We start from the raw sequence: 25,333 nt of genomic DNA on the forward strand, positions 1-25,333 counted from the left end.
AGGTCCATAATTGATGTGGACCCCCGTATCATTTAGCAATGTTCACCAACGGACTTGGATTCATTACACATACACACACACACACACACATGCAAAGCTCCATATATTTCATAAATATATATGTTTCCATGTCTATTTTATTTTCCCTATTTGCTAATTATGTAACAAAATGTGTGATGTTTTATGTTATTTTGATCAATTGTGTACCACTAATAATAGTAATGATAACTCAATCAGAAGACCTAGAGCATTAGGGTCTCAGGAAAATAACAGAAAAAAAATTTTTTTCAGTGTATCTATTGACTACAAGGTATTAGCTACTTACTAGTCCACTGACCTGGGGAAGTTACTCAACCTCTCTGAACTTTGGGCTTTTTAAAAATCATCAAAATGGGAATAATAGTTCATAATTCATACCTTTTTAAGGAAAACTAAAAAAATTCTTATGAGGGAGAATGGAATGGAATTTTAATGATGTAAAATTTCTGACTTATTTACCTAGAGGCTTATTTTTTTTTAATTTTATATTATGGCTAGTGGTGGTATTAAACTACTAAGATATTCCACTGGATACATTTAAAAAAATGATTATAAAATATCGATATTTACAATACACTAGGAATTACATCTTTTCCGACTTTTTTAAAGATAATTTTTTTGTCAAAGCATAGATGACATTAAATATTAAATATTATATCAGGTATACAACAGTGGTTCGACAATATATATTACAAAATGCTCATCATGATAAGTGTACTGTGTCACCATACAAAGGTATTATAGTATTTTTTACTGTATCCCTAAGTTGTACATTTCATCCCCGTAACTTATTTTATAATTGGAAATTTGTATCTCTTTATCCCCTTCACCTATTTCGTCTGTCCCTTCACCCCCACTTCCAACCACTTTTGATGAAAAATTTTGTCAACTAAGTATATTGGGAGTTACTGATTTTTCACATTCTTTTATGTATGTGAGCACGTATCTTAGAAGACCGCTGGTGAGAATTGCTTGTTTATCCATACAGTTACCGATCCTACACAGCGCTCAGGAGGAAAGGGATGAAGCCCTTGCATCTGTACTATACTCTCCCTAGCCCTGTCAACAGAACCGAACCATCCCCGCTCCGCGTTCTTGCCCTTCACGAAGCCTGTAGTAGCCACTTGCTACCAATAGGTGGCACACGTTAAAGGTTCCAGGGGGCGGGCCGGCGGAGCATGCGTCTCCGAAGCTCTCTGGTGCCTCGCGACTTCCGCTGAGCGGGGAGCAAAATGGCAGCCTCCGAGACGGTCAGGCTGCGGCTTCAGTTTGATTATCCACCACCAGCCACTCCGCACTGCACGGCCTTCTGGCTTCTGGTCGACCTGAACAGATGCCGAGTAGTCACGGATCTCATCAGTCTCATCCGCCAGCGCTTCGGATTCAGTTCTGGGGCCCTCCTGGGCCTCTATTTGGAGGGGGGGCTCTTGCCCCCCACCGAGAGCGCGCGCCTGGTGCGAGACAACGACTGCCTCAGGTGCGCGCGGGCCGGGGACGCGGGCGGGGTGGGGCGGCGGGCCTCCGGAAACCGGGGTCCGTGGGGGCCGGCGCGGGGATGGGGTGGGGATGTCAAACTGCACAGAAGTGAACCCCGGAGATTCTGATTGGTCTAGTCGGCTGTGGAGCTCAGGAATCTGCACCGGAGCGAGCATCTGGTACCAGGATGCTTCTGATGCAGGTGGTTGGTGGACCAAAGGTGGAAAAACCCAGATCTTGTGTGAGCAGGGCCCGTGTTTATTTGAGCTTTGATTTAGCAAATGCCCACTTAGCCAGGCACTGCAGGGTCAGGTGCAGGAGACCCAAGCAAACAGAGGGCTGTCATGTTTTCTTCATAAACGTGCAGCTTTTCTAACAGTGCTGCTGCAGTATTTCCTGGGACTTCTGGTGGGTGTCATTCTGTGTCTCACATGGGCGTTTTGTGGTTCACTTAAATAAGTGTTTGGGATCTCTTGGGGTATAAGTACATGTGCCCAATTATATATAACAGCAATAAATGTCTTATTCATATCAAGGTCATTTTCATGTATTTCATTTGCTGCTGTCTTCAGTTAATCAAGATACCAGTCATATCCGCGTCTCTGTTCCGGAGCCCTATCTCTGTGAATTCAGTAAATTCACATGGTAATTATATAAAAATATAGTTGGAAATGTCACTATATAAGGTAATTAATTCACTGTCAAATCAGGTAAAGGGTGACCATTTTAAACTTAAAATAACCAATCTAAGGGTGTAAATATTTTTGAGTTCGACAAAAGCAAGTTTGAGTCCATCACTTGCTCTTGAAATATTTTTTAAATGATTCGAGATGTGTATCGAGGAGCAGGTGTGATAAGAATTGCCCATGTATGGTTGATTTGTCTCAATAAAATGGTAAGATATGATCACTTCAGTTTGGACTCAGATTGATTTATTCAAGACTTCTTTTTATTTTATTTTTCAGATCTCTTCCTTTATTTTTTAGATTAAAATATAGTTGATATACTTAGGACTTCTTTTTAAAGCTCCAGCTACAGTGGATAAATTTGAGTTGTGAACTGGCAGACTACTTCCTCTTGCTTGCACTTTGTTGAATATTCTTTTCCCTAGAGCATGTCAGATCATAAGGTTTCTTCAGAACATTAGGGACTTGTAATTTGGAACAATTACTACATCTTTGAGTGTGTGTGTGTCTCTTAAAATCAGGAATACTACGATTTATTAATAATGTTTAGCTGCTTCTAATAACAATTTGAAATAGTCCAAATTTCAGAAATAGTTCTTTCTCCTTTTCATCCATTGTGACTAAATCTCCCCTCTCTCTGCAGTTCAGGGACTATTTAAATATTGCAATTATGAGGAATGCAGCTTCTCCTATGAAGTTTAGTTTTTTTTAGCTGCCCTTAAGTTTACTTTCTGAATTGTCCCCTGCGCAATGAATTAATAACTTGTGGCTAGCTAGCTGTCAGCATACTGCAGTTATACTTAAGTTAATGAATTGCTTGAGGATTGTAACTCTTTATAATGAAGTTAATGTCAAAAGCAAACTGTGAAAACTGGTAAAAGAAAAAAATACAGCAACTTGGCAGGAAGAATTTCTCCTAAATGAGTCAAATGCACAATTGCATATGGAAAGAAATACTTCTGTAGCTGGCTCCAGTGGTAAACCTTAGGAAACAATTGAAATTGTAAGATTTTTTTTTGTTTTTGCAGTTTCATGTTGCCAGTCATTCTGTCTTCCCCTGCCTCACTTTCCGTAGAGCTACAGAAGAAAAGTCTCTTTTCTCAAATGTACCTGATACTGTTGGAGCAGACCAAAATAAGTAGCTTTGTGCTTCTGTATATTTTCTTCTTGTGTGATGCAGGCAGTCAGACTGAATAATTATGCCAGGTTACGATGCTAAGCGCAGAATTTGGTTGAGAAAGGAGAGGTCACCATGGAACACAGATGGCCAGGGAACTTTGGAGTACTTTGAAGGAGAGGTTGGAAAGGTTGGATGCTCCAGTATAGTTGTGGAGGCAAAAGCTAGCCTGACTAGGCAAAGCAACAAGTCTGATGAACAAAAGGATTCTGTTGGGATTGCTGGGAGTATTGACAAAAGTGTAATGAGAAAGGGGGAGTCAGGTTGTGGGAGTCCTGAGAAATGACCCCAGAAGCTGGAGAGGTAAGCTCCATGCCTGGCTGGCATGGCCATTTCCCCATAGCATATTCTTCTCAGCCCCCAGCATCTGATTTTCTCTGCTCCCAAGTTGCTGACAGTGGGTTCTTGATGGATGTCCCAACTCTCCTGAGAGGAAGAAATGCTCCCATTTGCTTGGAGCCCCTTTAATTGTTTGCTAGGGTCGCCGTAACAGCATACCACAGATATGGGGTGACTGAAACAACAGAAATTTCTTTCTCACAGCTCTGGAGGCCAGGAGTCCACGATTAAGATGTTGACAAATTTTGTTTTTTTCTGAGGTTGTAGATGGCGCCCTTCCCAGTGTGTCTCGCATGACCTTTCCTCTGTATGCAAGCATTCCTGGTATCTCTGTGTGTCCAAATTTCCTCTCTTACCAGGACACCAGTCAGATAGGATTGGGACCCACTTTAATGGTCTCATCTTAATTTTATCATCACTGGGTAAAGTCTGGGGGGACATCATTCATTGTATTAATAAAAATTAGAGGTAACATTTGGGTAGCACTTGTTCTAAGCCTGACACTGCTGTGAATATATGATAGCTCATTTGAGTACTATACTCATTATCACTACCCATTTTTACAGATGAAAAAGGCTGAGGTAATGATAATTTAAAAATTTAATTGAGGTGAGAGAAAGGATTTGAACCCAGACAGTCACTTTGGCCTTGGCAGGCAGTAGGTGGGAGTTCTCAGTGTGCATATAGGCTGTATTTCTTTTTTTTTTTTTAGGCTGTATTTCTCTTTGATAGCATCCTAGAAGTAAAATTGAAGGTTTAAAGGAATTACCATGTATTTTGATAATACCACTCAAGTTGCCCTGCCAAGAGTTTGTGTAAACAGTGGAGAGTCTGTTTAAAAATTTGTTGTAATCAAATCTCTGTCATCGCTAATCACACAGGTAACTCACATCTTTTTTGTAAAAAGAAAGCCACGTTTGTTGTCTGTGATCCAAGTAGAGAAATGGAGAACATTGCCAGGGAATGTATACACTCTGAAAGGGAAGGTAGAGCAGGCCCAGGTGAACCATTTCTTGTTCTCCATATGGCATTTGTCTCTCAATCTTGGTATGTTCCAAACCGAAATTATTCTCTTCTAGAATAGCAGATTCTAGTGAGGCTTCAGCAATCACAGGTCATACCTTCATGCCAAATATCCACAGGTCCAGTGTCTTCAGAATGGGTGAGATGATGCCAAGGGTTGCATTTGAAAGCATGATGGTGTTCCAAGATCTTCTAAGGCAGGGTTCTGTGTATATTGGGTGCAGCACATCCTGCATTCCAGTGATTTAATAAACCACAATGACTGAACAGAGGGTCTTGCAACCATTTTCAAAATTTAATGGAAAGTTTGGTCCTAAATATTGGTTGTCTCAGAATGGAAACTTGAATCATAACATTGCTACAAGTTAAAAACAAATTGATCAATAATGTCAAGGACCAGCACCATATTCTGCAAGTTTCCTAATAGTTCTTAGGTTTACTGGATGCCGAACTAGCTCTTGCCAGTTAAGAATTACTTTATGTAAATTTAATATCAAAAGGAGAAATAAAAAGAGAACTATAAACAAGTATTAAACTCTGTATCAAATTATATGCAGATGTGTTTGGAGGTAGAGCATACTGATGTCTCAACTTACTTTGAAACACACCAAAAAATAAGACAGATTGATTGTTATAGGCATGGATGATTAGATAGATATGTGATAAGAGAAGTGTAGTAAATGCTGATTATAGAATCTAAGTGATATGAATATTGCTGTCAATTCACTGTAAATTCAACTTCTATGTATGTTTGAAAAGTGTCATAACATTTTGGAAAATGTAATCAGTGGAAGAACTAAAATTAAACTATGAAATATGGCAAAGAAAAAGGGTGTCCTGGAGGTGAGCTAAATCCTTATTTTTCATTTTAGAGTCAGTAGACATTGTCTGAATTTAATAAATCAATAAATGTGTGTTCATGTTATTTAGAGCAATGGAGGTAACAGAGGTAAGCAAATAGAAACATTTAAAGAAATTATCTCTGAAATGAGATGAAGGTGTTGTATGCATTAAACTTGTCTTTCATAACCTAAAAAAAAAGAAAAAAAAGAATTACTTCCTTGCTGCTATGTGCCGAGGTCCACAGCTGGGAATACAGGTAATGTGTTTTTATAATTTAAACCACTGATTTTTCAGAGTTTATTTTTCTCTTAATTGAACTGTGCTGTTGGCTGCTTTTATTTTACCTTGATTTGTATGTGTGTATTTGTGTATTCTGAAGAATAATTAAGGATTTTTTTGACTACCACATTGAGATAAATCCATAGGGCTACTACACCTTAAAAATTTTGAAAGAGTACTTGTATCTTCTTATTCACTAATTGTACTTTTTTTTTTCCTAATTACTGGCATAAATCTTTTTAATTTTTTAATTTTTAAAATTAAGGTATCATTGATACACACTCTTATGAAGGTTTCACAAGAAAAACAATGTGGTTATTACATTCACCCTTATTATTGAGTCCCCCATTGCAGTCACTGTCCATCAGCATAGTAAGATGTCAGAGTCCCTATTTGTCTTCTCTGAGCTACACTGTCTTCCCCATTACAACCCCACACCATGTGCACCAATCATGTTACCCCACAATCTCCTCCCTCCCTCCCAACCTGCCCTTCCCGACCCTCCCCTTTGGTAACTGCTAGTCTGAGTCTGCTCCTTTTTTTTCCTTCAGTTTTGCTTCATTGTTATACTCCACAAATGAGGGAAATCATTTGGTATTTGTCTTTCTCTGCCTGACTTATTTCACTGAGCATAATACCCTCTAGCTCCATCCATGTTGTTGAAAATGGTAGGATTTGTTTCTTTCTTATGGCTGAATAGTATTCCATTGTGTATATGTATCACATCTTCTTTATCCATTCAACTATTGATGAACACTTAGGTTGCTTTCATATCTTGGCTATTGTAAGTAGTGCTGCAGTAAACATAGGGGTGCATATGTCTTTTTGAATCTAAGATCTTGTTTCCTTTGGGTAAATTCCAAGGAGTGGAATTCCTGGGTCGAATGGTATTTCTATTTTTAGTTTTTTGAGGAACCTCCATATTGCTTTCCACGAAGGTTGAAATAGTTTTCATTCCCACCAGCAGTGTAGGAGGGTTCCCCTTTCTCCACATCCTCACCAGCATTTGTTGTTCCTAGTCTTTGATGTTGGCCATCCTAACTGGTGTGCAGTGATATGATACCTCATTGTGGTTTTAATTTACATTTCCCTGATAATTAGCAATGTGGAGCATCTTTTCATGTGTCTGTTAGCCATCTGAATTTCTTCTTTATATCCTTAGTCCATTTTTTAATCAGGTTATTTGCTTTTTGGGTGTTGAGGTATGTGAGTTCTTCATATATTTTGGATGTTAACCCCCTTGTCGGATATGTCGTTTACAAATATATTCTCCCATACTGTGGGATGCCTTTTTGTTCTGCTGATAGTGTCCTTTGCTGTACAGAAGCTTTTTAGTTTAATGTAGTCCCATTTGTTCATTTTTTTAGCAAGCTTTTTTATGCACCCACTGTGCTTGACATTGGGGAGACTCTGAGCTTTCCATCATAGGTCTGGACTTATTAGAAATAGCCAGCTGCCAGTTTATGGGGGAACAGAATTCCAAAATTCCTGATATAATTTTGTTTGAAACATGTATGAGCCAGGGTTCTCTAGAGAAACAGAAGCAACAGGATGTAGTATAGACATAGATGTATAGATGTAGTTTTAGATACAGATATGAGGTTTATTATAAGGAACTGACTCATGTGATGATGGAGGCTGAGAGGTCTCAAGATCTGTTGGCAACCTGAAGGCCTTGGAGAGCCAGTAATATAATTCCAAACCAAGTCCGAAAGCTTGAGAACCGGGAGAGTTGATAACATAAATTCCAGTCCTAGTCTAAGTCTGAAGGAAGGAAAAGACCGATGTCTCAGCCCAAAGACAGCCAGAGGGAGGGAATTCTCCTTTGTTCAGCCATTTTCTTCATTCAGGCTTCAATGGACAGGGTGAGGCCCATTCGCTGTGGGGCAGGCAGCCTGCTTTACTAAGTCTACCAATTCAAAGGTTAGTATCATCCAGAAACACCCTCACAGACACACCCAGAACAATTTTTAAGCAAATATTTGGGTACCCCATGGCCTAATCAGGTTGACACATAAAATTAATAATCACAAAATATCATGGAATTTTATGATGGCTGTCACCACTCCAGAGAACGTAAATTGTTCAGTATTTTCCTAAGTTTAAACAAAATAAAAATGAAATATGACATTACAAGAGTAGTGCACATTTAAAAATAAAAATGGATACTTAGCATTATCACTGCTTGGGATAGGCAACATAATATAATGGAAAGATTATGAACTTTGAAATGAGACACTGAGGTTTGAATCCCATATCTGCGTTTACTAGCTGTGGATCTTGAGCAAGTTACTTGTCTGAACTATGATTTTGTGATGTTTTCAAATGAAAGGTACTTCATGGTGATGTTGAGATGAGAGAAAATGTGTAGAAAATGTTTGGAACACAGTAGTCAATCAAATCATTCATTTGAAAGTTGACCATAAATGATGCCATATTGACCATTTGGTTACAAACTTTTGGCCTTAAGTGGTTGGACATTTTTTTTCATTGACTAATGGCACTGACTGTTTATGGTCATCATAGCATATAACTACATCTTGGAGACATGCCTGTGAATTACTCATTCTGGCTCTCTCTCTCTGTCGTTCTTTTGATAGAGTTAAATTAGAAGAGCAAAGAGTTGCTGAGAATCCTGTGGGAGTCAGTAATGGTGACGGTACTCATTTATTACCTAGAAAAGCAAAGAAGCGGGCATTTGAGTTGGAGGAAGATGAAGAAGCTGAATTAGGTTACAGAAATTCAAAGAAGCATTGGAAGAGTCAAGAGAACAGCAGTGAGACAATGTTGGATCCAGAACCAAAAGCTGTCACACATCAGAGTGTAAGGAAAAAAAACAAGAGGAAAAGCAAAGCTGCATGGAATGTAGTGGATGGTGAAGAAGCGACCAAAAGAAAACCACCCAAGGAAAAGGAGAAATGTGGATATAAAAAACAGACCAAGAATCCCAAGTCTTCTAAATCACAGACAGTGAAAGAATGGGCAGCCCAGAACTGTAGTTCCTCAAAAGGTTCCCCTGCTAGAAACAGCTTTGTTAAAGCCAGAAAGAAAGTTGGTGTGGGCGTTCATGTAAAAGATAGTCCCAGTTACTCCTCAGAGTCTGAGTCTAATCACGAGTCCACCAGTGATGGGCTCAGCAGTGTCACTGTGGAAGTTGGAAATTCCTCAGAGAAAGTATCAGCAGAGTTATCAAAGGAAGGACTCTCTACAAAAAACACAACTGCAAACAAAGGGGCTACAAAAACTGACTTTAATGCTACTGCCGTCAAGGGCCAGACAACCAGAACATCATCTTCTAGTTCAGAATCAGACGACCAATGCCTGACGTTAAAGAGCGCCCTAGAGCGTGCTGCAGATTTCCGAAAGACAGTAGGCCTCTTCACAGGCTGCCCAGGCCCAGGGCTGCCATCACAGCCTCCAAATACTGCTGGATGGAAGTACTCTGACTCAAAGGGTGGCAGACAGGCTCCTGGTCCTCCCAATGTGACTCTCCCCACCAGTTTGGGAAGAGGTTGGGGCAGAGGAGAGAACCTTCTTTCTTGGAAGGGAGCTAGGGGTCGGGGCATGCGGGGGAGAGGTCGAGGACGGGCACATGCTCTTTCCTCGACTTTAAATAGAAATGCTGAATTTCAGAAGCAGCAGCAATTAAACGATATGGTAACAAACACATCTACTATTATTCAGGCAAGTATTTATTGTGAGTCTACCTCCTCCCTTTTCCATGGTGGTGTGTCTGGAGTTGATGTGATGGGTTCATGTTTTCCATCAGTAACAAAGTCCCATGGCTAATACTGTTTTTCAGAATCCAGTTGAGACACACAAAAAGGACTACAGTCTGTTACCGCTGTTAGCAGCTGCTCCTCAAGTTGGAGAAAAGATTGCATTTAAGGTATATTTTTAAAACAACAATTACAACAAAAAAGATTATCCTCCATCCAAACAAACTTAGTCATTAGCAGGGCAAATATATATGTGTGTATACACACACACACACAGTTGATCCTTGAACAGCATTGGTTTTGAACTCTGGGTCCACTTATATGCAGATATTTTTCAAGAAATACAATGGAAAATTTTTTGGAGATTTATAACATTTGAAAAAATATATTTTTTAGCCTACTTTACAGTAAGAATATACTGTGTAATACATACACCATACAAAATTTCTTAATTGTATGCTTATGTTATTAGTAAGGCTTCTAATCAACAGTAGGCTATTAAGTTTTTGGGGAGTCAAAAGTTATGTATGGATTTTTGACTACACGGGCAGGGGGGTTAACATCCATTGTTCAAGAGTCAGCTGTATGTATATATAAATTATTCCCAGATCATATCTTCTCTATTCTCTGCCTAGCATATAGTAGGTACCCAGTAATTGTTTAATTAATGAATAAAAATAGCTCAGCTTGGTGTCTGGAACATAGTAAGTGCTCAATAAAAATGGGTGTACATACATACATAGCATCAAAGAAGTTCCCCTAAACCAAAGACACCCTGCTCAAAACCAAACATACCTTTCCCACTGGAAGCCCTACACCACAAGTAGGGCTCCCAGAATGGTGGAGTGGGCACCTCAATGCTACATATTTTTTCAGAGGTAGGGGAAAGGAGCCGCAAGGCTTGTGTATTTGTGGGCTTTTTCTTCTTTTTTAGCTTTTGGAACTAACATCTGATTATTCTCCTGATGTCTCTGACTACAAGGTAAGGCCACTTATTTAAAAATAACTAAGTGTCAGTATATTTAAGAAGCTAAAGTCATATTTAATACTAATATGGGTAATAGAGTTTTTCAAATAATTTTTTAAGTGTCATAAAGTAGAACATAAAAGCATTGCAAGAATATAAACTTTTTAAGAGTATCATTGTGAAGTCTCCCAGTGTTATTTTCCTTTCACTTGGAAAGAATATGGAATGAGAATGATGAGTTTAATTTTTTTATTAATATTTTTCTAGTTAGCTTAGATACACAAACTTACTGGAGTAACCTGTCCCCTGTGAGCCTAAACTTTGAAAGGACATAATAAGTACCTCTCACCCAGAAAGAAACTTGATTATTTTCATCATAGGAATCTATTTCATATATTGTTGAGTTACTGCTGGTTATTATGCTATAATATGGCTTCTTTTGCATTATCAGTTAACCAAAGGCAATTCACAAATATTATCTTTGGAATTTACTCACTTAATATCTGTATGGAACTTTGTATTAGCATCTGAGCTTTATTTATCACAGTTCAGTAAAGACTTGACTCAGTCAGTGGGATTATGTGTTTCCTTCCCTTTTTCACCCATTCAAAATTTTGTTGAAAATCTCAGTAAAATGCATACTTTCTTGTTTCGGTGTAATATACAGAATGTAAGTTCATTTTAAAGTGACAATTGGGAATTTTAACATAGTAATAAAAAATACAAAGAAGATTTGATTATGAGCTGATACTTAAGAAGGCTTTTAAAATCTTGGTAAGAACCTTTCCTCAAAAGCATGCTAGAAGAAAAATCTGTTCATGAAGGGATTTGGTAGGTTAGTTCTGGTAATTGGTGTTTTAACATATTTTTCATCATCTTAACTCCTTAATAGAGGTAACCTTATAATTTATCATCTAAATTATCTAAATCAGTGAAAAGGATTAATATTATATTAAAAATTATACTGGAAGGAAATGTAAACAGATCAGTCTTGGGTAAACCAAGATGTCTTATCACCTTGTCATAGATAACTCATTTAATTATGTGATATATGAGGAAATGGAAATATAGAATTGTTATATTCCACAGCCTCTGCAAATTGTGAGTATTGATGATACTAATTTTTTTGGTATTATTAATATACACTTATATGAACAACATTGTGGTTACTAGGTTCCCCCCATTATCAAGTCCCCACCACATACCCATTACAGTCACTGTCCATCAGTGTAGTAAGATACTATAGAATCACTGCTTGTCTTCTCTGGGCTATACTGCCTTCCCTGTGACCCCTGCTACTTTATGTGTGCTAATTGTAATGCCCCTTTTTCCCCTTATACCTCCCTTCCCACCCATCCTCCTCAGTCCCTTTCCCTGTGGTAATTGTTAGACCATTCTTGAGTTCTGTGAGTCTCCTGCTGTTTTGTTCCTTCAGTTTTGCTTAATTGTTGTACTCCACAAATGAGGGATATCATTTGGTATTTGTCTTTCTCTGCCTGACTTATTTCACTGAGTATAATACCCTCTAGCTCCATCCATGTTATTGCAAATGGTAGGATTTGTTTTGTTCTTATGGCTGAATAATACTCTGTTGTGTATATGTACAACATCTTCTTTATCCATTCATCTACTGATAGACACTAAGGTTGCTTCCATCTCTTGACTATTGTAAATAGAGCAGCAATAAACATAAGGGTGCCTGTGTCTTTTTCAAACTGGGCTCCTGCATTCTTAGCATAAATTCGTAGGGGTGGAATTCCTGGGTCAAGTGGTATTTCTATTTTCAGTTTTTTGAGGAATCTCCATACTGCTTTCCACAATGGTTGAACTAGCTTACATTCCCACCAGCAGTGTAGGAGGGTTCCCCTTTCTCCACGTCTTTGCCAACATTTGTTGTTGTTTGTCTTTTGGATGTTGGCCATCCTAACTGGTGTGAGGTGGTATCTCGTGGTTTTAATTTGCATTTCTCTGATGATTAGGGATGTGAAGCATCTTTTCATGTGCCTGTTGGCCATCTGAATTTCTTCTTTGGAAAAGTGTCTGTTCAGATCCTCTGCCCATTTATTTATTTATTTATTTTTATTTTTTTGAAGAACATTATGTTTTTATGTTTACTAGGCTCTCCCCTACCCCAAGTCCCTCCAACAAACCCCGTTACAGTCACTGTCCATCAGCATAGTAAGATGTTGTAGAATCACTACTTGTCTTCTCTGTGTTGCAAAGCCTTCCCCTTTCCCCCCACCCCCCACATTATACATGCTAATCATAATACCCCCCTTCTTCCCGGCCCTTATCCCTTCCTACCCTCCCATTCTCCCCAGTCTCTTTCCCTTTGGTAACTGTTAGTCCATTCTTGGGTTCTGTGATTCTGCTGCTGTTTTGTTCCTTAGTTTTTCTTTTCTTATACTCCACAGATGAGTGAAATCATTTGGTATTTGTCTTTCTCCGCTTAGCTTATTTCACTGAGCATAATACCCTCTAGCTCCATCCATGTTGTTGCAAATGGTAGGATTTGTTTTCTTCTTATGGCTGAATAATATTCCATTGTGTATATGTACCACATCTTCTTTATCCATTCATCTACTGATGGACACGTAGGTTGCTTCCATTTCTTGGCTATTGTAAATAGTGCTGTGATAAACATAGGGGTGCATCTGTCTTTTTCAAACTGGAGTGCTGCATCCTTAGGGTAAATTCCTAGAAGTGGAATTCCTGGGTCAAATGGTAAGTCTATTTTGAGCATTTTGAGGAACCTCCACATTGCTTTCCACAATGATTGAACTAATTTACATTCCCACCAGCAGTGTAGGAGGGTTCCCCTTTCTCCACAACCTCGCCAACATTTGTTGTTGTTTGTCTTTTGGATGGTAGCCATCCTTACTGGTGTGAGGTGATATCTCATTGTGGTTTTAATTTGCATTTCTCTCATAACTAGTGATGTGGAGCATCTTTTCATGTGTCTGTTGGCCATCTGAATTTCTTCTTTGGAGAACTGTCTGTTCAGCTCCTCTGCCCATTTTTTAATTGGCTTATTTGCTTTTTGTTTGTTCAGGTACATGAGCTCTTTGTATAATTTGGATGTCAACCCCATATCAGATGTGTCATTTATGAATTTATTCTTCCATACTGTAGGATGCCTTTTTTTTCTACTGATAGTGTCCTTTGCCGAACAGAAGCTTTTTAGTTTGATATAGTACCACTTGGTCATTTTTGCTTTTGTTTCCCTTGCCCAGGGAGATATGTTCATGAAGAAGTTGCTTGCTCGTGTTTACATTCAAGAGAGTTTTGCCTATATTTTCTTCTAAGAGTTTTATGGTTTCATGACTTACATTCAGATCTTTGATCCATTTTGAGTTTACTTTTGTATATGGAGTTAGACAGTAATCCAGTTTCATTCTCTTACATGTAGATGTCCAGTTTTACCAACATCAGCAGTTTGAAGAGGCTGTCATTTCCCCATTGTATATCCATGGCTCCTGTATCATATATTAATTGACCGTATGCTTGGGTTTATATCTGGACTCTATTCTGTTCCACAGGTCTATGGGTCTGTTCTTGTGCCAGAACCAAATTGTCTTGATTACTGTGGCTTTGTAGTAGAGCTTAAAGTTGGAAAGTGAGATCCCCACTGCTTTATTCTTCATTCTCAGGATTGCTTTGGCTATTTGGGGTTTTTTGTGGTTCCATATGAATTTTAGAACTACTTGTTGCAGTTCATTGAAGTATGCTGTTGGTATTTCGATAGGGATTGCATTGAATCTGTAGATTGCTTTAGGCAGGATGGCCATTTTTTTTTTTTTTGGTATCGTTAATGTACAATTACTTGAACAACATTGTGGTTACTAGACTCCCCCTATTATCAAGTCCCCTCCACATACCCCATTACAACTGTCCATCAGCGTAGTAAGATGCTGTAGAATCATCACTTGTCTTCTCTGTATATACTGCCTTTCCCGTGTTCCACCCCCTCGCTACATTATGTGTGCCTATTGTAATGCCCCCCTTTTCCCCCTTATCCCTCCCTTCCCACCCATCCTCCCCAGTCCCTTTCCCTTTGGTAACTGTTAGTCCATTCTTGGGTTCTGTGAGTCTGCTGCTGTTTTGTTCCTTCAGTTTTTGCTTTGTTCTTATACTCCACAGATGAGTGAAATCATTTGATACTTGTCTTTCTCCACCTGCTTATTTCACTGAGGATAATACCCTCTAGCTCCATCCATGTTGTTGCAAATGGTTAGGGTTTGTTTTCTTCTTATGGCTGAATAATATTCCATTGTGTATATGTACCACATCTTCTTTATCCATTCATCTACTGATGGACACTTAGGTTGCTTCCATTTCTTGGCTATTGCAAATAGTGCTGCGATAAACATAGGGGTGCATATGTCTTTTTCAAACTGGGCTGCTGCATTCTTAGAGTAAATTCCTAGAAGTGGAATTCCTGGGTCAAATGGTATTTTTATTTTGAGTTTTTTGAGGAACCTCCATACTACTTTCTACAATGGTTGAACCTATTTACATTCCCACCAGCAGTGTAGAAGGGTTCCCCTTTCTCCACATCCTCGCCAACATTTGTTGTTGTTTGTCTTTTGGATGTTGGCCATCCTAACTGGTGTGAGGTGATATCTCATTGTGATTTTAATTTGCATTTCTCTGATGATTAGGGATGTGGAGCATCTTTTCATGTGCCTGTTGGCCATCTGTATTTCTTCTTTGAAGAAGTGTCTGTTCAGATCCTCTGCCCATTTTTTAATTGGGTTATTTGCTTTTTGTTTGTTGAGGGGTGTGAGCTCTTTATATAATTTGGATGTCAACCCCTTATAGGGTATGTCATTTATGAATATATTCTCCCATACTGTAGGATGTCATTTTGTTCTACTAATGGAGTCCTTTGCTGTTCAGAAGCTTTTTAGTTTGACATAGGCCCACTTGTTCATTTTTGCTTTTGTTTCCCTTGCCCGGGGAGATACGTTCATGAAGAAGTTGCTCATGTTTATGTCCAAGAGATTTTTGCCTATGTTTTTTTCTAAGACTTTTATGGTTTCATGACTTACATTCAGGTCTTTGATCCATTTTGAGTTTACTTTTGTGTATGGGGTTAGACAGTGATCCAGTTTCATTCTCTTACATGTAGCTCTCCAGTTTTGCCAACACCAGCTGTGGAAGAGGCTGTCATTTCCCCATTGTATATCTATGGCTCCTTTATCGTATATTAATTGATGATATCTGCTTGGGTTTATATCTGGGCTCTCTATTCCTTTCCACTGGTCTATGGGTCTGTTCTTGTGCCAGTACCAAATTGTCTTGATTGCTGTGGCTTCGTAGTAGAGCTTGAAGTCAGGGAGCATAATTCCCCCTGCTTTATTCTCAGAATTGCTTTGGCTATTTGGGGTCTTTGGTGGTTCCATATGAATTTTAGAACTATTTGCTCTAGTTCATTGAAGAATGCTGTAGGTATTTTGATAGGTATTGCATTGAATCTGTAGATTGCTTTAGGCAAGATGGCCATTTTGACCATATTAATTCTTCCTAGTCAAGAGCATGGGATGAATTTCCATTTATTAGTATCCTCTTTAATTTCTCTTAGGAGTGTCTTGTAATTTTCAGTGTATAGGTCTTTCACTTCCTTGATTAGGTTTATTCCTAGGTATTTTATTCTTTTTGATGCTATTGTGAATGGAATTGTTTTCCCGATTTGTCTTTCTGCTAGTTTATCATTAGTGTATAGGAATGCCACAGATTTCTGTGTATGAATTTTGTATCCTGCAACTTTGCTGAATTCAGGTATTAGTTCTAGTAGTTTTGGAGTGGATTCTTTAGGGCTTTTAACATACTGCATCATGTCATCTGCAAGCAGTGATAGTTTGTCTTCTTCCTTACCAATCTGGATGCCTTTTTTTTCTTTGTGTTGTCTGATTGCCATGGCTAGGACCTCCAGTACTATGTTGAATAAAAGCAGAGAGAGGGGGCATCCTTGTTTTGTTCCCGATTTTAGAGGAAAAGCTTTCAGCTTCTCACTGTTAAGTATGATTTTGGCTGTGGGTTTGTCATATATGGCCTTTATTATGTTGAGGTACTTGCCCTCTATGCCCATTTTGTTGAGAGTTTTTATCATGAATGGATGTTGAATTTTGTCAAATGCTTTTTCAGCTTCTATGGAGATGATCATTTAGTTTTTGTCCTTCTTTTGTTCATGTGGTGGATGATGTTGATGGATTTTCGAATGTTGTACCATCCTTGCATCCCTGGAATAGATCCTACTTGGTCATGATGGATGATCTTTTTGATGTATTTTTGAATTCAGTTTGCTAATATTTTGTTGAGTATTTTTGTGTCTATGTTCATCATGGATATTGATCTGTAATTTTCTTTTTTTGTGGTGTGTTTGCTTGGTTTTGGTATTAGAGTGATGCTGGCCTCATTGAATGAGTTTGGAAGTATTCCCTCTTCTCTTTTGAAAACTTTAAGGAGAATGGGTATTATGTCTTCTCTAAATGTCTGAGAAAATTCAGCAGTGAATCCATCTGGTCCAGGAATTTTGTTCTTGGGTAGTTTTTTGATTACCGATTCAATTGCATTGCTGGTAATTGGTCTGTTCAGATTTTCTATTTCTTCCTGGGTCATCTTGGAAGGTTGTATTTTTCTAGAAAGTTGTCCATTTCTTCTAGGTTATCTAGCTTGTTAGTGTATAGATTTTCATAGTATTCTCTAATAATTCTTTGTATTTCTGTGGTGTCCATCATGATTTTTCCTTTCTCATTTCTGATTCTGTTTGTGTGTGTAGATTCTCTTTTTTTCTTAATAAGTCTGGCTAGCGGTTTATCTTTTATTTTCTCGAAGAGCCAGCTCTTGGTTTCATTAATTTTTTCTATAGTTTTATTTTTCTCAATTTTATTTATTTCTTCTCTGACCTTTATTATGTCCCTCCTTCTGCTGGCTTTTGGCTTCATTTGTTCTTCTTTTTCCAGTTTCAGTAATTGTGAATTTAGACTATTAATTTGGGATTGTTCTTCCTTCTTTAAATAGGCCTGGATTGCTGTATACTTTCCTCTTAGCATGGCCTTGGCTGTGTCCCACAGATTTTGCGGTGTTGAATTATTGTTGTCATTTGTCTCCATATATCGCTTGATCTCTGTTTTTATTTGGTCATTTATTCATTGGTTATTTAGGACCGTGTTGTTAAGCCTCCATGTGTTTGTGAGCCTTTTTATTTTCTTTGTACAATTTATTTCTAGTTTTATACCTTTGTGATCTGAGAAGTTGGTTGGTACAATTTCAGTCTTTTTGAATTTACTGAGGCTCTTTTTGTGGTCTAATATGTGGTCTATTCTGGAAAATGTTCTGTGGGCACTTGAAAAGAATGTGTATCCTGTTGTTTTTGGGTGGAGAGTTCTGTAGATGTATGTTACCTCCATCTGTTCTAATGTGTTGTTCAATACCTCTGTCTCCATACTTATTTTCTGTCTGGTTGATCTGTTCTTCAGAGTGAGTGGAGTGTTGAAGTCTCCTAGAATGAATACATTACATTCTATTTCTCCTTTTAATTCTGTTAGTATTTGTTTCACATATGTAGGTGCTCCTCTGTTGGGTGCATAGATATTTATAATGGTTATATCCTCTTATTGGATTGACCCCTTTATTATTATGTAACGTCCTTCTTTGTCTATTGTGGCTTTCTTTGTTTTGAAGTCTATTTTTTCTGATACCAGTACTGCCAGACTTGCTTTTTTCTCCCTATTAGTTGTATGAAATACGTTTTTTCATACCTTCATTTTTAGTCTGTGTATGTCTTTGGGTTTGAAGTGAGTCTCTTGTAGGCAGCATATAGTTGGGTCTTGGTTTTTTATCCCTTCAGTGACTCTCTGTCTTTTGATTGGTGCATTTAGATCATTTACATTTAGGGTATTTATCGATAGGTATGTACTTATTGCCATTGCAGGCTTTAGATTCATGGTTACCAAAGGTTCAAGGTTAGCTTCCTTACTATCTAACAGTCTAAATTAACTCACTTAATATGCTGTTACAAACACAATCTAAAGGTTCTTTTTTTTTTCCCCCCTCCTTTTTTTCCTCCTCCATTGTTTATATGTATTAGGTATCATATTCTGTACTCTTTGTCTGTCCCTTTTTATTACCTCTGTTCACAGCTATTTAACCTGAGGAACACTTCCATCTATAGCAGTTCTTCCAAAATACGCTGTAGAGATGGTTTGTTGGAGGTAAATTCTCTCAGCTTTTGCTTATCTGGAAATTGTTTAATCCCTCCTTCAAATTTAAATGATAATGTTGCCAGATAAAGTATTTTTGGTTTGAGGCCCTTCTACTTCATTGCATTAAATATATCATGCCACTTCCTTCTGGCATGTAAGGTTTCTGCTGAGAAGTCTGATGATCTGATTGGTTTTCCTTTGTATATGTTCTTATTTCTTTCTCTGGCTGCTTTTAATAGTCTGTCCTTATCCTTGATCTTTGCCATTTTAATTATTGTATGTTTTGGTGTTAATCCTCGTTGGGTCCCTTGTGTTGGGAGATCTGTGTACCTCCATAGCCTGAGAGACTTATCTCCTTCCCCAGATTCGGGAATTTTTCAGCAGTTACTTCCTCAGAGATACATTCTATCTCCTTTTCTCTGTCTTCTTCTTCTGGTACCCCCATAATACAAATATTGTTCTGCTTGGATTGGTCGCACAGTTCTCTCAGTATTCTTTCATTCTTAGAGATCCTTTTTTCTGTGCCTCAGCTTCTTTGTATTCCTCTTCCCTAATTTCTGTTTCATTTATCGTCTCCTCCACTGTATCTAATCTGCTTTTAATACCATCCATTGTGTTCTTCAACAATTGGATCTCCATCCTAAATTCATTCGTGAGATCTTGAATATTTTTCTGTACCTCCATGAGCATGTTAATGATTTTTATTTTGAAATCTCTTTTAGGAAGATTCATGAGGTCTATTTCATTTGAATCTTTCTCAGGTGTATTCATCATTTTGCCTTGAACGAGGTTCCTTTGACGTTTCATAATTTGTCTGTGGTGCCCTCTACTACCCAGAAACACTATTCCCTTGAGCTGCTCAGCCCCTGGGTCGATGTTGGGGGTCGCAGGGGAACGGTGTTAGTGCTTGGGGGGAGGAAAGAGCTGTTCCCTGCTTCCCAGCTGCTATGCCTGTCTCCACTGCCAGAACTACTGAGCTGAACACACAGGTGTAAGCCTCTATGCTTTGTGTTTGTAGCTTCCATAGGCAGGGCTTCCCTCTGGCTGCCTTGATGCCAGGTCAGGGGTTGCTTGTTTCCAAGCCTGAGCCAGGTGCAGGCTAGCTGGCAGGAAGACACAGCAGGCTTCATATCATGGTGGGAGTCCTTGGAGCTGCGTAGCCAGCCAGGGGGATGGAGCACCTGAAGATCATTTAAGCTCCCAACCTGCTGGGCAGAGTGCACCCAGACAATTTTGTCTACATGTCTTTTCTCCTGAGCAGTTAGCTCTCTGCAATCCTTGCCCCTTTAGCAGCCCTCTCACTTTTAGGAAGTCTCTTAGACTGCCCACCCAGATCAACTGGATATGAATCCCTGTTTTCCACAAGCAGCTGGAATCTCTGTCTCTCCAGGTATTCTGCATGTCTTAGCTTTCCAACCCCACTAAATCCAGAGCACCATGCAATGTTGGTTCATGCTCCCAGAGCAGATCTCCAGGGCTAGTTGTTCAGCAGTTCCAGGCCTCCACACCCTCCCCACTCCGTTTCTCTTTCTCTTTCTCCCACCGGTGAGCTGGGGTGAGGGAAGGGCTTGGGTGCCACTGGGTCACAGCTTTGGTACATTACCCTGTTCTGTGAGGTCTGCTCTTTTCTCCAGGTGTATGTAGTCTGATGCAGCCTTCTTTCCTGTTGCTCTTTGAGGATTAGTTGTATTAATTATATTTTCATATTACATGTGGTTTTAGGAGGAGGTCTCTGACTTCTCATGCCACCATCTTTAATCTTGTCCATGATACTGATTTTTAAAAAAATTTTTGATTAGAGGGTAGGGATACTTTTAGCTGCTTAATATATGTTAGAAATGGACTTTCCAAGGAATTGTACTAATTTTTTTTTTGGTATCATTAATTTACAATTATGTGAGCAACATTATGGTTACTAGACTTCCCCCATCATCAAGTCCCCCCCACATACCCCATTACAGTCACTGTCCATCAGCGTAGTAAGATGCTATAGAATCACTACTTGTCTTCTCTGTGTTGTACAGCCCTCTCCGTGCCCTCCCCTACATTATGTCTGCTAATTGTAATGCCCCTTTTCTCCCCCTTTTCCCCCTTATCCCTCCCTTCCCATGATACTGATTTTTTAAAACACATATTCAATGGGTGTTGGTCCTCATAGTTATTACCTTGGAAACCTGTTTGCTTACTTTATTTCCTGATATTTTTAGACCTTCTTTGAAACTGTTTTAAAAACCATTTTTGAGAGTTGACTTATTTTTAATTTTTCTTGAGATAAAATTTGTATAACATAAAATTCATTCTAATGTTTTTAAAGTGTACAATTAAGTGGCTTTAGCATATGTTTAGTTTTATATGTTTTCAATACAGTGTGTACCATGTTGATTTTTAACTTGGACTCTTATGTTTGAAAGGAAGGAAAAATATTAAGCCATAATTCAGAGACCCAGCAAGTAGACATAGAAATTCTTTCATCTTTACCTGGTGAGTCTTCTAGAAAACAATTTGGAAATTAAAGCTTCTCATGTCTGCATTGGTTTCTAAATAACTCTGCTAGCTCTTCAGTCCACCGATCACTACTGATTAACAGACGCCCATCATGATCAGTGACCAATCACATCACTTCTCTCAGAGTCTCTTGATGATTGGTCACTGCATCTGTTTACTCAGTCCCCCTACACACAACAAAGTGGGTAGTTGTGCTGTCTCCTTGTCTCAGTGGTAAACCCATGTGACATTTTACAAAAATGGGTAATGGAAATAGGGAATTGGTCAACAAAGATGAAAGCACAACAGAGAAACAGGGATAATACTGGAAGTGACATCCAAATCATGTTTAAGTGAAATTAGAGAAGAAATAGCTAACCAAGGGAATGTTGACACTCAGTTTACGGAACTTCTTGGCATAAATGCAGAAAGGGGTTGTAAAGAAAGGGACGAAGATGTCACAGAAGTGACATCAGCCAAAAACTTCACAAAATTGTGAAATGAAACAAACTCTCAGAACTATTTTATGACATTAAAAGCTCAAAGGATTAAAATATTGAAAGCTGTTCTAGACTTAAAAAGACATATAACAATTCTGCCAGGAGGGCATAGGGAAGATTTTCATTCTGTAGCATTTCATTCTCATGACAAGAAGGCTAGCAGTGTTCAAACTACCCTTGGTAAGTTGTTTACAAAAAAGTAGAATAATTCTCAGTGTTTCTATTGTTTTAAATTATTGTGTACTATATAAATATTAGTTTTACTGTTTTTTCATTTCCCTAAATCGTAAAGGTTTTAATGTTTTAACAAAAATTTTTAAAGTTTGTGAGACAATCATAATTTCCCCCACTGATTATCAAGATTGCTTTGCATGATTTAACCTTGCATGGTCATTTTTGTGGTCCACGCCAATGTGCGAGGTGAGGGCTACTGTATCACCAAGTAGTAAGCATGTGTAATTTCTGATGGAGCAAGACATAGGAATTTTGCAGAATTCATATTACCTTCCCCTGTTGAAACATTATCAATTATTTTTGGGTATTGTCCTGTAGTTATTTTTTTCTGGGAGTACTAATAATGACAGTAGATCAAGCTCATTTTTTTTCTGTGAGAGATAAATGTTAATCTTTATTGCAAACAAAAGTTTTTTTAAATTAAGGTATCATTGATATACAATCTTATGAAGGTTTCACATGAGCAATATTGTGGTTACAACATTCACCCATATTATCAAGTCCCCCTCACACCCCATTGCAGTCACTGTCCATTAGCATATTAAGATGCTATGGAAGCTAATTTCTTTTTGAAGAAGGAAAGACTGTCTCTGATAAATGGCCAAGAAGCTCCCTTCTGCTGGTGCAGGATTTTGTAAGGGTCTCCTGTCACTGAGCACTCCGTATGTTTATGTGCATATCCGGCTTCCACATCAGTGGACAGTTTGTGGTGGTTTTCAAATGATGTAAATACCCTGTTGAGAAACATTTTCACTACTGGGAAATTACTTACTGTCTCTCCTCCCTGCCATCTGCTTTCAGCCATGAAAGAACCTGGGAAATTTGATTTGGTGTATCACAACGAAAATGGCACTGAGGTAGTGGAGTACGCTGTGACGCAGGAGAAGAGGGTAGGCACGCTTCTCTTCTTGGGGTTGCTTGGTCGTCCTTTCTCTACTGGTTACTGGTGGTCTGGAAGCTGACATTGCAGAGCCTATGTGAGAAGATGCAGAAATAACAAACTCTTGTTTAAGTCCAGAATGGCATAAAAGCATAGTTAATTAAGGATTTCAGTAGAGAATAGCATATTTTTAAGAACTTTTTATTGATGTATACATTTAGAAAGTATGCATAAGTGTATATAGCTTGAATGATTTTCTCAAATGAATATATCCATGTAACTAGCACCCTGATGAAGAAATAGAACATTAACAGCCTCCCTGGAAATAAATCTCCATTATGTCTCTTTGCAGCCACTACTAGCCACCAGATGTTACCATGATTCTTAATGTATAACAAAATCTGAAGAATGACATAAAATGATGATTCTGTCTCTCGATTTTTCTTAAATCCTTAAACTGCCATTTTAGGGAGTATATCGTTTATTGAGTTTTTTTAAGCAGCCAGACTTCCAGAGTTGCTGGCAATGGCTGGCTCATTAGGCTATGTTAGCATTGAAGTAAATAGACTTTATATTTAAGAAAATGCTTTCTCTTATGGTGTTTATAGTTGAAATGTTTTAGATATTATTCTGTAAGTTTCAGTCTTAAAACTCTCATTTTACCTGAAGTGTAAAAAACCTGTAGAAACCCTAGCCAGACTGTATTATTTTTGCTTAGTCTTTAGGATAGATGACACACTTAGGGATTTGTTCCAAAGACACATTTTTAGGGTCTGTGGTAGGATCATCAGATTTGGCCCAGTCTCCTGTAATTCTTTATTTGCAACATATGCAGCCCCCACTTTTTTGTTGAAATGTGTTCTGGAAACTACATCGGAAAATTAAACGTGGAAGCTTTTTCTTTTCTATGCCTTTTACTGAACAGAGGCCTGAAGTAGAGCCTGTAATTACCCTTTTTAACACTAGATGGCCCTCATCATCCATATAGCCAAGTGTTAGAGTTTGCTTTCCCTTGGTAAAATGCCTGTTTTTAGGCAGCACAGAGTAAGAACTACACAACTACACAAAAGGGCATCAGCAGCCTAGTGATAACCCTTTTGGACCATATCTGCCTCCAAAGAGATCTGTGGGCCACGTGTCCACAGGGTCTTATTGGACAAATTCTCTTGCTTCTTGATAACTAGTTACCCCATAGCCTCCCCCTTTCCCCCCAACCCTGCCCAACTCCTGCTCGAAATCAAAGATGTAAAGTTTCTATGTGAAGTTTAGTTGCATTCTAGGTAAACAAGTTCTCATACCCTTATTGAAGTCAGTTTAACTGGGACCTAAATTATTCCAGGCCTTCATTCTGTGCAAATGGAAATTTTCTTGACTGAAGTTTTTTAGTCACTAAAATCTATAGGACCTCCAGATGAAGTCTCTAAACTGAATACTTTGCGTTTTTCCTCAGATCACTGTTTTTTGGAGAGAGTTGATTGATCCAAGACTGATTGTTGACTCTCCGAATAACCCATCAAGTTCAGAGCTTGCCTTAGTATGACCTCTCCACCTCATAGTTTACAAATGTCTTGTTTGTAAAAGTGACTGTAACCTGAACTTTAAAAAAAAAAGATTTGAAAGGTGTATGCGTTTTGTTATCTTCACTTTACTGCATAGGAAAAAAATCTACCTCATGATTTAAAATAACATAAGTGTTGTTTTTGTAGACCTTCCCCCCAACCAGGTTTAATTTCAGTAACAAAATTTAAAACATGACATTCCCTGCAGGCATTGTTATAAGCCAATATGTATGATTTCTTCTCTTTTTTTATTTTTTTGACCATCAAGTAGCCATCGTCAGTAGGAGTTTATAATACCAAGTGCAAGAAAGTGCTGCATATCTTGTCTCAGTAAGTCTTATTAAGTAACATTTTAAACATGAAAGCATGTATATTTGACCTAATTTTTTAACATTTGAGTTGTTCTACTAAATGTGGAACATCTTAGAAATTTCAAGTATTTTATACTTGGAATTATCAGGAATTAACAAGTAGTTGAGTTTGTTGAAGTAATGAGTTAAGGAATCCTTTCACATTTTTCTCAACTTTAAGATTAAGGCTTCTCAGGGCCAGTGCAGATCAGTTGAGAATAAGACCTCATGTGTGTGCCTAGGGAAGAATGGGTGTCCCACTGGGTGAGAGGATCCACTCTGAGTCAGACCAAGGAATGTGTTACTTTGCTTCAAGATCCCAAGCACCTGATTGAGTACGCTGGAGTGAGGATCTCAAACAGAAACGTCCTTTTCTGTTATTAATAAGCACAAAGCTAAAGTGGCTAAATATATACTATGAAAATCACTGGAACAAAAAGATCAGATTCCTCCTTCAGCTTTTCAGATTCTTAAATAAAATCTTATTGAACTAAGCTTCCATGCTGAGTCCTCATCTTTAGTTGGGTATTGGCAAATCACTCTTATTTTACAGTAAAGACATTAAATTTCT

The 25,333-nt window shown here is 38.3% G+C and overlaps 1 protein-coding gene across 2 annotated transcripts; it reads left to right on the forward strand.

Moving 5' to 3' along the window:
• The first annotated feature begins 1,248 nt into the window (after positions 1-1,248).
• COIL (coilin) lies at positions 1,249-24,476 on the forward strand. Of its 2 annotated transcripts, XM_036879791.2 has the most exons (7): positions 1,249-1,516; positions 8,463-9,546; positions 9,665-9,751; positions 10,516-10,563; positions 21,167-21,236; positions 22,775-22,863; positions 24,304-24,476. In XM_036879791.2, exons 1-7 carry the CDS (start codon positions 1,272-1,274, stop codon positions 24,391-24,393), a joined length of 1,713 nt encoding a protein of 570 aa, XP_036735686.2. In that variant the 5' UTR covers positions 1,249-1,271; the 3' UTR covers positions 24,394-24,476. The 2 variants fall into 2 exon arrangements, with proteins under 2 accessions (XP_036735686.2, XP_057357305.1); XM_057501322.1 differs by lacking the exons at positions 21,167-21,236; positions 24,304-24,476.
• The last annotated feature ends 857 nt before the right edge of the window (positions 24,477-25,333 follow it).

Source organism: Manis pentadactyla, chromosome 4, assembly GCF_030020395.1.
Source record: "Manis pentadactyla isolate mManPen7 chromosome 4, mManPen7.hap1, whole genome shotgun sequence".
Lineage (NCBI taxonomy): Eukaryota > Metazoa > Chordata > Mammalia > Pholidota > Manidae > Manis > Manis pentadactyla.

What these genes read in the sequence shown, in the direction of transcription:
- COIL (XM_036879791.2), top strand. Translation starts at nt 1,272, where the DNA reads ATGGCAGCCTCCGAGACGGTCAGGCTGCGGCTTCAGTTTGATTATCCA. An exon ending in AATTCTTTCATCTTTACCTG is followed by an intron (nt 21,237 to 22,774) that starts GTGAGTCTTCTA and finishes ATCTGCTTTCAG; the next exon opens with CCATGAAAGAACCTGGGAAA. An exon ending in CTGTGACGCAGGAGAAGAGG is followed by an intron (nt 22,864 to 24,303) that starts GTAGGCACGCTT and finishes GTTTTTCCTCAG; the next exon opens with ATCACTGTTTTTTGGAGAGA.